This window comes from Hippocampus zosterae, chromosome 2, assembly GCF_025434085.1.
Source record: "Hippocampus zosterae strain Florida chromosome 2, ASM2543408v3, whole genome shotgun sequence".
Classification (NCBI taxonomy): Eukaryota; Metazoa; Chordata; class Actinopteri; order Syngnathiformes; family Syngnathidae; genus Hippocampus; species Hippocampus zosterae.
In genome coordinates, this window is record NC_067452.1 from 21,196,920 (window position 1) to 21,209,593 (window position 12,674).

Consider the following 12,674-nt stretch of genomic DNA (forward strand, 5'->3'; position numbering starts at 1 on the left):
TTCACCTTTGCTACTTGATGACATTTACATTCTTGAGCCTTCAAAAAAAAAGAAGTGACTAGTATTCTCACAAACTAAAAGTCTTTTCTCTCTTTGATGTGGACATACTTCTATTTGCTATTTTAGTTTCATCGCGAACTGTTCCAGGAACTACTTGAAAGCTACGGTTTTGAAAAGATAAGGTTTGTTTTTGTTGTTTTCAGTATTGTCCCCTTTTGCCTCGCTGTGCCTTTATTTCCCATCATTTCCGAGAGTGTGCTTTTTCTCCTCATATGTACTGTAGTGTGGCTGCTTGGTCTGTGTGGTGATGTGACAGAATGCACACAGAATTAATGCCAGTCAAAATGTGTAAAACGAAAAAAACAAGAACGAGCGCATGTGTACCGCCTTCATGGCGCATGCTGCTCGAGTCGCCGAGCAACATTCCTAGAAATCCAGGAAAGTCACTGCCGGTTCAACAGGTGCTGCGAACCATTGTGACCAAAGGCATCTTTTTCTTCGGCGCTCAATCATGGACAAATGCCTGCGCAGTACATGCCCAGCTCTGTGGCAGAGGTTCTACGGAGACAAAAAGACAAAGGTGGAAGGCAAGAGTGCATCAATCCTGGAACCGCCAACGCCACCACAGCAAGGACAACCAGCCGACAATGATGAGCACGGAAGCACGTATGAGGCGATGTGGGACTTTCAGGGCCGGAACTCAAATGAGTTGACGTTTCAGACAGGAGACCTGTTCAAGGTCCAGAGCCGCAGCGGCGACTGGTGGACTGTGTCTCGGCTGGACCAAAGCGGAAGCATGCTTGACGGTGGCATCGTGCCCGGAAACTACCTGAAGAAAACTGAGACGAGTATGCAGATGGAACCGTGAGTTTACAATAAGCTGACACATTTTGATTAGCATCTAAATATAGATATCATCAGTTCTGATGGTACCTGTTGATCATGCTCCTTTGAGAAGACAGTACTTTGCCCTGTCGCTACTCTGTCCCAATGCAACTTGGATGCAAAGCCACTTTGTCCCTGTGGTTACTTTCTCCTGTCACGACTTCATCCCAGCACCTCTTTGGGAAAAGATGATTAGATAAACTTGTTTTTGAATTATGAGCTTGGTCTCAGAAGTAATTCAACTTGTATCTCAAGGCACCCCTGTATTCGTCTTCTCCTTTGCTGTCGAACTCTCAAATCTCGAACCCAGGCCATGAGCAACGTTAACCTCTGGAGTCACACACTGTGTGTGTGTGTGTGTGTGTGTGTGTGTGTGTGTGTGTGTGTGTGTGTGTGTGTGTGTGTGTGTGTGTGTGTGTGTGTGTGTGTGTGTGTGTGTGTGTGTGTGTGTGTGTGTGTGTGTGTGTGTGTGTGTGTGTGTGTGTCAGATGGAACTTCGGGACCATGAACCGTTCAGACGCCCAAAGTCTTCTGATGGCACCTGGAAATAAACCAGGAGCATTCCTCATCCGATCCAGTGAGAACCATGTCGGATATGTCCTCTCAGGCAAGATCATGTCACACCCGTGAGGACAAAACAGAGAGTGAACATGTCATTTGTGATGGAAGCCAGCGTGTGTGCCTGTTTACAGTTCGGTCCAGCTGTCGGGTGAAACACTTCAAGATCGTCCAAACGTCCGACGGTCTCTTCGACTTGGATGGCATGCAGCAGTTTCCGTCGCTGAGCCTCCTAGTCGCGCACTATTGCAACAACCGCCTCCGTCTCAGCAATGAGGACACACTCGGCGAACCCTGCAGGCCGGTAATACTGGCTAGGAAGGGAAAGGGGGTGAGGGGGAGAGAGAGAGTGAAAGAGAGAGGGGTGCTACCATCTTTGGTGGGAAATGTTACATGTTATATAGTATAAGGCAGGTTCTTAGATTTTTTTTTTGGTCATTATAGGCTTCATGTATCTTTTTTATTTGACTTAGAAAGAAAACAATATCTGAGAATTCAATGTTCAAATTAAGGCGATGAAATAAAATGTTCTACTTTTAGGGAATCATCAACACATATGAGTGAGGGTCTACTCATGGTGTGACAAAAAAGTTCAGGGCTACGCAACACAAAAAGGCTGGGAACCACTGATATGCAGTATATAGTCTCTGTGCTTCAAATATTTTTTTAGTTGCATGTATTTAAAAATTCGTCAATATTACAGTGGGACGCCCTTTCATTTATCTCATTTTACCTGCCTCATTATTGTGTCTGTGTGGGTCCATGTGTGTGGCCCTTCAGAGAGAACCCTTGTCAGAACTCCAATTCCCAGAGGATGAGTGGGAGTTACCCAAGGAGGAGTTCACTTTGGAGGAAAAGTTGGGAAGCGGCTACTTTGCGGACGTCTACCGAGGATGTTGGAAGTCATGCATTCGTGTGGCCATTAAGATCATCAAGAATGGTATTTACGCTCCCGCGTTGGTCCACCCGCAGGTTCTACGCAGTGACCCTTGCTTTCCCTTTGTCTTCAGACTCGGAGAAGAACCACTCGGAGTTCCAGACGGAGGTGCAGATCCTCAAGCGCCTGCGCCACCGTCACCTCATCTCGCTGTTTGCCGTCTGTACCGCCTCCTCGCCATATTACATCATAACCGAGCTGATGGAGAAAGGAAGTTTGCTCAACCTACTCAGAAGTAAATATTTTTACTTTTTTACAATTAGCAAATGTTGGCTTGAGGAAAACTGACTCTTCTTGTTGAAGATGTTTTCAAGAAGAGACCTGGATGATTTTCAAAGTTTGACACAATGATTCGATGTTCTTGGCGTCGTTTCTTTGGTTTTGTTTTTTTTACCTAGTCCCGTTTCGTGACACCCCAGTTTAACGGGGATCAATGAAATTTGATCGACATGGGTTATTTATTTTTTACCCTTTCCAGGGACCCTCTCAAACGTACCCACGATGTCTATTTAAAATCAAAATGGCGGTCTTGCTGTTCAATTTTGTAATTGAGTCCTTGAGACTTTTCTGTGACTTTTCATTCAAACAGCAGAAGTTCATTTTTTCAAAATTTCCAGAGGGCGCAACATTTTGAGCACAACAGGGGGGACAACTTTTTGACTTTGCTACAGCTGGCAACCATGCTGTGGATGGTGGCTCATCCGACACTATTCTATGTTACTGTTAGCATTTACCATCTGACACGCTACAACAAACTACTGTTAGCATTTTAGCATGTAGCATCTTGTTACTGGCCCAATTAGTTGTGAACCCTATAAATTCTAGACAGGACTCGCTCCAGCTGCTGCATCTTGGGAGGAGATGCCCTACTGCAGGGGTCGGGAACCTTTTTGACTAAGAGAGCCATGAAAGCAAAATATTTGGAAATAATAATATAATAATAATAATACATTTTACTTAGAAGTGCCTTTCAAGACACCCAAGGACACTTTACAAGAACAAAAAACACAAAACAATAGCAGCGGCAGCCAAAACGCGCCAGCGTTCACTCAACCCGGAAGTCAGAAAGAACCCCTGTTTCAGTGAGAGCTATATATATATATATATATATATATATATATATATATATACACTGTATATATCTATATATACACTGTATATATGTATATATATATATATATATATATATCCAGCCACCCATATATATATATATATATATATAATGGATAGAGCTGGATGATGAGAGACAATAAAACGAATGACATGCCGGCTCAGACGTCGCCCGGCCAAACAAGGTCTGCGTCAGGTGCTGGGGAACCAGAGCACCTTGATGAAAAATGGGCTACTGGAACAAAGCGGAGATGGGCGAGATGCGATAACATGGCTCTGTTGGAATGCTACTACTCAAGCAACCCTAGTCAGAGGGGTTACATGCAGAGAATGTGGGCTAAATGGTTACTTCGAAACCCACAGTCACGGTTGACCACGAAACATCTAGTAGCTCAGTGTCCAACATCCACAAACGGCAACTGCTGTCACAACTTGAGATTGATGAGGTACAACACAGGTTCCATGGTGAAGGGCCCCAGGCTGCCAGTTCAGAGGAGGAGGTCATACCAGAGATTGGGAGGCAAGCCCCAATGAATGCAAATGATGAGATTGGGTGGCCAGCCCCAATGAATGAAATGCTGAGCGAGGCATCAACTGACCTGAAAGCTAATATCATGGCGAGAATGAAAGCTGGGCAACCTAGAACCCCATTACAACGGCTATGTGAAGTACCATCTGAAAGTCTCATAGAAAGTGTGAATGCAGCACTGAGGGCGATCCCTACCGTAACGATCACAGAAACAAATGAGCTGATATACGCTTCAGCATCAGTGATCCTAGAGACTCTTGGCTATAAGAGCAACCATGGAAGCCATGAGATACGTTACCCACCATGGAAAAGACGGTTGGATGCTAAGATCAAGGCGGCCCGGAAAGATGTGAGTCAATTGACGGAGGCTCAGAGAGGTGTGATGAAAAGGCCGATACCCGAGAGGTACATCCAGATGACCATACCTGAAGCACTCGAAACTGCCAAACAAAGGCTCCAAGCCTTGTCCAGTCGCCTAAAGCGGTACACGAAGGAGAATGAGGCCAGGCGAATAAACAGGCTGTTCGCAACACAACCTGCGAAAGTGTACGCTCAGTGGCAGGGTCCTAACAACAGAGCTGACCCACCAAGACTGGAAACTGGTGGCTAAAGGAAGAGATTCAGACCAAGCCCCTACACGGGATGTACCACCGGACCATAACTGAAGTGGCTGATCTCAAGAAGTCCTATCAGTGGCTAGAGAGGGCTGGCCTGAAGGACAGCACAGAGGCACTCATCCTGGCTGCTCAGGAGCAGGCCTTGAGCACCAGAGCCATCGAGGCCCAGATATACCACACCAGACAAGACCCAAGGTGTTGGTTGTGCAAAGAGGCACCTGAGACGATCCAACACATAACTGCAGGGTGTAAGATGCTGGCAGGGAAACCCTACATGGAACGCCATAACCAGGTGGCTGGCATAGTCTACCGAAACATCTGTGCGGAGTATGGACTGGAAACCCCAAGGTCAAAATGGGAAACACCTCCGAAGGTGGTGGAGAATCCTGTGGGACTTCCAGATCCAGACTGACAAGATGGTCATGGCGAACCAACCAGATATCGTGATCATAGATAAAGGGCAGAGAAAAGCCGTTGTAGTGGATGTAGCGGTCCCAAGTGATGGAAACATCAGGAAGAAGGAACATGAGAAACTCGAGAAATACCAAGGGCTCAGAGAGGAGCTGGAGAGAGCCTGGAAGATAAAGGTGACAGTCGTGCCTGTGGTGGTCGGAGCACTCGGGGCAGTGACCCCCAAACTAGATGAGTGGTTGCAACAGATCCCGGGAACAACATCGGACATCTCAGTCCAGAAATGTGCAGTGCTGGGAACAGCAAGGATACTGCGCAGAACCCTCAAGCTTCCTGGCCTCTGGTAGAGGACCCAAGCTGAATGAGGGACGGACACCACCCGAGGGGTGAGATGAGGATTTTTTTTTATATATATAAACTCAATGTTAATGAATACATTCGTGAATTCAACAAAATGTCAGTATAATAAGCCTCTGAATGTATCATTTTAAATAATTTTGTAATAATACCATTAGTGTGAATGGTTTTCCTTTCCTCACGATTGCTCACGATCCAGCAAAGCTTGTGGAATTATAGTCAGCTTGCCGGGTCCATGCGTGGAGTTGCTGCTGGCTACCTTGCACCCTGCTCAGTAGCTTGCACACGTACTTTCTGCTGTCTCCCTTGGGGTATTTTGATGCAACCGTAGCATGGCGCGTGTCAAAGTGCCCCCTTTCCATTTGACCGTTTCATTGATGGTATTTTGTCAATGCAAATTAGACACACCGCAGAATCTGTTCTCTCCACAAAAGGCAAATCCTTCGGTGCATTCGTCCTGAACTGTACCATACTCGTCATCTTTTTTTTCTTTTCGCCATCTTATTCATCGAAGGATTAGCTTTGAGCTAATGACCGAACGAGGCGATTCAAAATGGGACGTTTACCTGTTACCCAGCAACGGCCAACGTAGGCCAGTATCATCCAATTAAGATTGCTCCTGCCGCCAACTGTGGCCCTGAATAGGACGTGAGTAGTGAAAAATCGATGGATGGATTTTAAACAAACAATAATATTTTGTTTTTAACTGCGAGCTAAATGCAATCATCAAAACAGCCACACCTTGCTCGTGAGCCATAGGTTCCCAACCCCTACCCTACTGCATCCAGGCCAGAAGGGCAGCATCTGACTGTAGTGTGGCGTTATGAATACCACTAACCTTAACTTAATTTTTTTTTACCAATCTGATACATGTTTGAATTGACCATCTCATTTAATCTGAGTAGACTGTGGCGTGTCCTGCCTGGCTGCAACACCGAATCACATTACAGCGGAGATGCTAGCATCTATTAGCGTCTAGTGCAGAGGTGCCCAAACTTTTTGGATCGAAGATCTACTTTTCGATCAACTAACCTCCCGGGATCTACCCTTACCGGCGCGCGCATGTGCACCGCCCACACACACACACACACACACACGCACACACGCACACACACACACACACACACACACACACACACACACACACACACGCACACACCATAATGAGAAACAGCCTGAAACTGAGGCATGCGATGCACTTTTGCAGCCTGTTAACTATCGTAGCTCACACGTACCTTTTTAAAGTAATTCCCTGGGCCCTCCTAGATTTCTATTCTTTGCCCATGCCCTCTGTGAATTGTACACGAAACAAACTCTGAATGAGAATAATGACGAGGAAAGATAAAGCGCAACACCTCTGATCACAAGCTGCAATTGCAGACTGCTGAGCGCTAACAACTTCCGGTGACATAATCACGTGCCACTGTAAATTCAGGATTTACCTGCTTTAGTTTATTTAAAAACATGTTTTTGGTGAAAATTAGACTGATAAGATGATTAGGGTGCAGTGTATATTAACACAAAAAATATATTACTAACATGTACAAAGACACTCAAGTGGTGGTTTGTTTTTTTTCACCTCGACACTCCTCGAATCAACTTGTGACCTGTCTTACATCTACCGGTAGATCAGGATCGACCAAATGGGCACCCCTGATCTAGTGGCTGACCCATTACACCTAATTACTGCTACCTACAACTGCCATGTAGCATCTGACACATATCATCAAACTAGTAGAACATAAACTTGCAGAATCCGTATCATGACTCAATCCCTCAGCTGTTTCCTTTGTTCACGTTGAGGTCCCGAGGGCCAACAGCAGGATATGACGTCACTCTCTGACATGGCTGGCCAGGTGGCTGATGGGATGTCGTACCTGGAGGATCACAATTTTGTCCACAGAGACTTGGCGGCCCGGAACGTCCTGGTGGGAGAAGACTACATCTGCAAGGTGGCCGATTTTGGACTGACCCAAGTCATCAAGGTGTGTGCTGCTTCTTTTTGCAAACTGTAAATGGTCTATTAGCAGAGCTGCTAACTGTCATGGATTGTCTAAATATTGTTACAGAAGTGGCTGACTGATCATTTCTTTAATTATTATATTATTATTATATTTAATACTTAAAATAAATGAACAAATAAATCATGGACACATTGCTCAAACAGATTTAAAAGATAAAAAAATAAATGGTAGATAATTAAGATCTATGTTTGACAACATGCCACAGACGCCGCGTTCTTCTGCTAGTGGCTCTCCTGACGTAGGGCGCCACTGCTCACGCACAGGCAGTGGAAGCTAGCAGACGAGTCCAACGTTAGCCAAAAGATGAACATTGAGGCTAACTCTAATCGCTGCGAGCCTTAATCGATTCATATCAGCATAGAGGGAAAAGGTTAGTGACACAACGTAAAACTTTACCAAGTTATATCCAATAATGTGCGGACAACAACTGTGTGCTAACAACAACTTTATTCATCATAGGATAACGGCACAGTATTTTTGCATAATACCTGTTGGAATATGTCAAACGGCCACGGCTCTGTGAGGGCTGGTGAATAGTGAATATTGCGCCATTAAGTGCAAGACCTCGTTTTGTGCTTTTTTTTCCCACAAAAATCAACGTACTCAAATTTTTATTAGCAGCTAAATACATATACAGCGATTCCTCACTATTTCACGGTTCGTTTATCGCCGCTTCAGTGCATCACAGATTTTTTCAAACCTATTCATAAAAAATAAAAGATAAAAAAATTAAATCTGCAAAAAGTTCGCAAAAGGTTCGGGAGAAGTAGTGAAAGTCAGCAAAACAACAGCGAGTCACAAAGAGCAACATATACTACATGTATACAGTATGTTTACTGTATTTTGTTATTCATAAACTAACCTAATTTATACATGTTTAAATCTATTAGTATACAGCATTAAGTCATGTTAATTACTTCCAAATTTACTTCTACATGCATGTATACCATTAAATTTGGCCTTATAAGTTTTATGCACATGTACCTATATGGGGGGGGGGCGCTACTTTGCGGATTTTCGTTTTGGTCCCCATTAACCGCGATAAACGAGGGATTACTGTATATATGTGTGTATGTATGTGTCTGTGTAGCTATACATTTCTATATATGTGTTGTTTTAAGTTTTTTGTGTTTATATTTAAATTTTGTTTATATATATATATATATATATATATATATATATATATATATATATATATATGTATGTATGTATGTATGTATGTATGTATGTATATATATATATATGTATGTATATATATATATATATATATATATATGTATATATATACTATATATATATATGTATATATATATATATATATATACTGTACTGTAAAATGCTTTTACTATTTTTCTGAAGTGTTGTACTGCATATACAGTATATGCAATATGTATTAATCTTATAGCGTTATTATGGATAGAAAAGATGCTGTCTCCACATAATGCGATGTGAAGAGAGACTATTTATGTGCCTTGCTATGTATTTCTGTTTAGCAGTAGACTTCAAATGGACTGAGCAGTTAATTGTTAGCATAGCTTAGCTATTATAAAAGACCTAAATATAAATTGTTTTGTCTCCGCATGTGAATAGACTTAATTACATTTTCAATAGTTTTTTTTTCCTGGTGGAAAAAAACAGGAAGGGGCATCGTTTCCTCAATTGCAGGCACGTTAAGGTGTGTTTGTGAATAGTTACACAATAGCATTTTTGGTGGCCCAGGAGCCCATCTATTTTGCGTACCAGAAAGCCATCCCGCACAAATGGAGCGCGCCGGAAGCCATCAGCCAGAGGAAGTTCTCGGTCAAGTCAGACGTGTGGTCCTTTGGCGTCTTGCTCTATGAGATGGTCACCTATGGAGGTGTGCCCTACCCAGGCAAGTGGCTACCTGAGCTCAGCAAAGCGCGTGCCAATGAGTGGGATATTCTGAGCTTGATAGGCGCTCTTCTCAGCAGGTCTGAGCGGGCCGGAAGCGGACAAGTTAGTCAGTGCGGGCTACAGGATGCCGTCGCCTCCGGCTTGTCCGCCGTTCCTCTACGAAACCATGAGCAAATGTTGGAATGCCGATCCTGACCTCCGGCCCAACTTCTGGGAGCTAAAGGATCAAATGTACAGTATCTACGATGGGACCATTTTGGCACATATAGACAAAACCGCACCTACAACACCATCGACGGACAACTAAGACGCTTGGGTTTGCGGAAGTGTTGACTTGCCAATCTGGAGTAACAATATTTTGACTGGAAAATAGGTACTCGCAAATATGTTAGAATATGCTCAACAAATACGTGTGGACGTACTTGCAAATACATTCAAACATACTCACAAATATGTTTAAACATACTTGTGGGCTAAATGCTACAAATGTAATATTTCCTAAAATGCCCTGAGGTATTGACTTGCGAATGCCACCCCCCCCCCAAAAAAAAAGCAGTTATTTTTTTACCATTTGGCCTACATTATACCAGTACATTCAGAATTTAAATAAGTAGACATTGTTCCTTTTTATTTGTTTTTATTATGTCTGCAGTGCATGATTTACCTTCAGCATTTTTGTCCCATATTGCCACGGGCTTTTGACTTCTGCATCGTGGCATTCTGGGAAAAAAAACACCTTAAATCTTTTGGAACTATACCCAACATTCGGGAATTAAGTAAGTAAACATTATCACGCAAATTCACATCATAGTTACACCACTTTCCAAATGATTATGGAAACGAAATGTAGCAATACATTTTATTGGTAATAACAAACTGAAAATAGTTATTTGTTGAATATGCTGCATTAGAAGGTTGTATTTGCTGAAATGAAGGGCTGTTTCAATCAAAAACATCTTCACAGATCAAGTTACATTTGAACACTGGAGCTCTTATTTGATAGCAAATTTGCATCTCATGAATAGAGACAAAGGAGCTATCAAAAATGTGAAGTACTGGTTCTTTAAAAGAGTTAAGCTTTAAAATATCGTGGCTCTCCCATTCACTCCAATTAGCCTGTGACCCACTTACGTTATTATTTTTTTACAGTCCCTCAAGTATTATTTCATCGTTCCTGTGAAACCACCTGTACTTGGCATTTGGACTTGTGTATTAAACCTCTCTGCTAAAAATTCAACGCAGAGTCCTTTCTGCTCATTTCCGACAATTTTATCGAAGAAAGTTTTTCCATTATCTCTTCTTTTTGTTTCAGATATTTATCAAGAATATATAGTTGTATTCTGCTAAATGTTTATGTATTGTATTTGCGTTGAGCAACACAGAATGATGTTTTATGTACTGTATTTAACCTGGATCCCACCAAAGTGATGTTGACAATTATGTCGCATGTTAAAATAAAAATACAAAATCATTTAGGGTTTTACGAAGTCTGTATTACAGAAACTGGAGACTATGTTCGAGACAACAAGATTTGTACAAGACAAGTTGTAATCAGCTAATGCAAAAGCACGTAAGGCAAAAAGCATGCCAGTCGACCACATTTGGATCACGTTGGACTGATACACATGGAAACATCTAATAAATGATGAACTTCTTTTTTTACCCCAGTATTTGCTGAGTCCTTGTAATCTGACAAAATATGTGCAACTGGCATTTTCTATGCCACATTCCTCGTGCTTCTTTTCGGCGCTCAACTTTTAAATGCACGACACTCTCAAAACGCTACGCATAATTTCAGCAATAACTCAAATGTGACACCACCTAAAATTGAACCATGTATTTTTTTGGGGGGGACGCTAACTTATCTCACCTGCTTATTTATTTATTTTTTTACACACAAAAAAATAGAATACAATAATTTGGGGACTACGGCATGGTTTAGTTTATCTAACACATCTACTCACTCACTCAAGCATGTACAGACGCGCACACTCATCACCAAGGCAACAGTGGCAGTGAAACTCTCTAAAAGTAATTAAGCACAGTTTACTCATCCAAACAGCAAACACACTTATCTGTTACCATAGAAACATCCACATGAGGAATGTACAGCTACGACAACAACGCTAAGACTAACAGCACTATGTAAAGTCGCATCTCAAATGCAGTGATTGTGAAGTTTTGTCGGGGTGGGGAAGGGGAGGTGTTCTTGTTTGGGGATATCCATCAATTTAACAAGCTTCCACATGCCGAAAGGTTGTTTGGTGTTGGAATAGAGCATCTGAAATGCCAGCCGACATAAAATGACAACAAAACCGTCTTGTGTAATTTGTTGTGAATAAAAATTTCCAGTGTTTCAGACTACGTGTCTAGACAGACGTGTCACAATCGACAGCTAATTACTGTCCTGACCAGTCATTATTTTTACTCATCACTTAATCATTTACATATCTTTTTTTTAAATATAACATTGTCAAAAAGCTCAGTAATTATTCCCCAATTTCTTCAGTCATCCATGGAATTCGGCTGATTACGCTGGGCACCAGCAAATTTGATGTATTTTTAAGACTGATTTTAAAAAAAATGTTTCCCATTTTTTAGCACATCGGGTTTTCGAGCTATTTAAATGTTTTTGTTTATTAGTTATACCGACTGTACACAAGCTTATGCAAAGTGGGTTTCACAATACATTGTAAGTAACTGTATAGCAATTATGTTTCATCAAAATATTCAGAGATATGACTGCCACATGTATTATTGGTTTTATAGTATTATTGGGATTAAAATATGAGAAAAATATGAGGTCAGATTCGGAATCAGCACCAAAAAATGTGCAGAAACGTTTACTTGCATCTCTGATTCAAAAAATGTAGTAATACAAGATACTCGCTAGCCGCAGCTCTCTTTCAGACAAATTAGCAGTACAGTGGAACTTTGTTTTATATGATTCCTCTTTAGCTGGCTTGTTCTGGCTACATTTTTGCCACAGATTTTGCACAGCTGCTCAGTTTTCTTCCATTTGAAAATGCTCTGTATGAAACTCATCTGCCTCTTTTCCCAGAATCCAGAACTCGGTTTACTGCATGAGCCTTTGTCAAACAAAGTAGACGGTAATGCTATGCTCAAACTGAGAGCAAACTGAACTATTCCTACGATGCAATTACATACAAACTCAATGCGATGATCCATATTGCCTTTTCTGTCGTATTGCTAGTCAACTGACTGAGTTTATTAAGTCATTACACAAATTCAGCAACTAATTAAGGCAAAAACAAAACATAGAATCAGTTTATATTGTTGCCAGTGGAATGTTGGAAAAGGACTTTATTTAAAGAAGGCATACACAAAAAAAACATGTGCATCTGTCTGTA

The 12,674-nt window shown here is 41.9% G+C and overlaps 1 protein-coding gene across 1 annotated transcript; it reads left to right on the forward strand.

The window, feature by feature from the left end:
• Nucleotides 1-437: 437 nt before the first annotated feature.
• On the forward strand, nt 438-9,836 carry ptk6b (PTK6 protein tyrosine kinase 6b). The gene is made up of 8 exons (XM_052057016.1): nt 438-864; nt 1,374-1,492; nt 1,578-1,747; nt 2,224-2,383; nt 2,454-2,615; nt 7,208-7,389; nt 9,148-9,301; nt 9,381-9,836. The coding sequence occupies exons 1-8, from the start codon at nt 512-514 to the stop codon at nt 9,608-9,610; spliced, it is 1,530 nt and encodes a 509-aa protein (XP_051912976.1). The 5' UTR covers nt 438-511; the 3' UTR covers nt 9,611-9,836.
• The last annotated feature ends 2,838 nt before the right edge of the window (nt 9,837-12,674 follow it).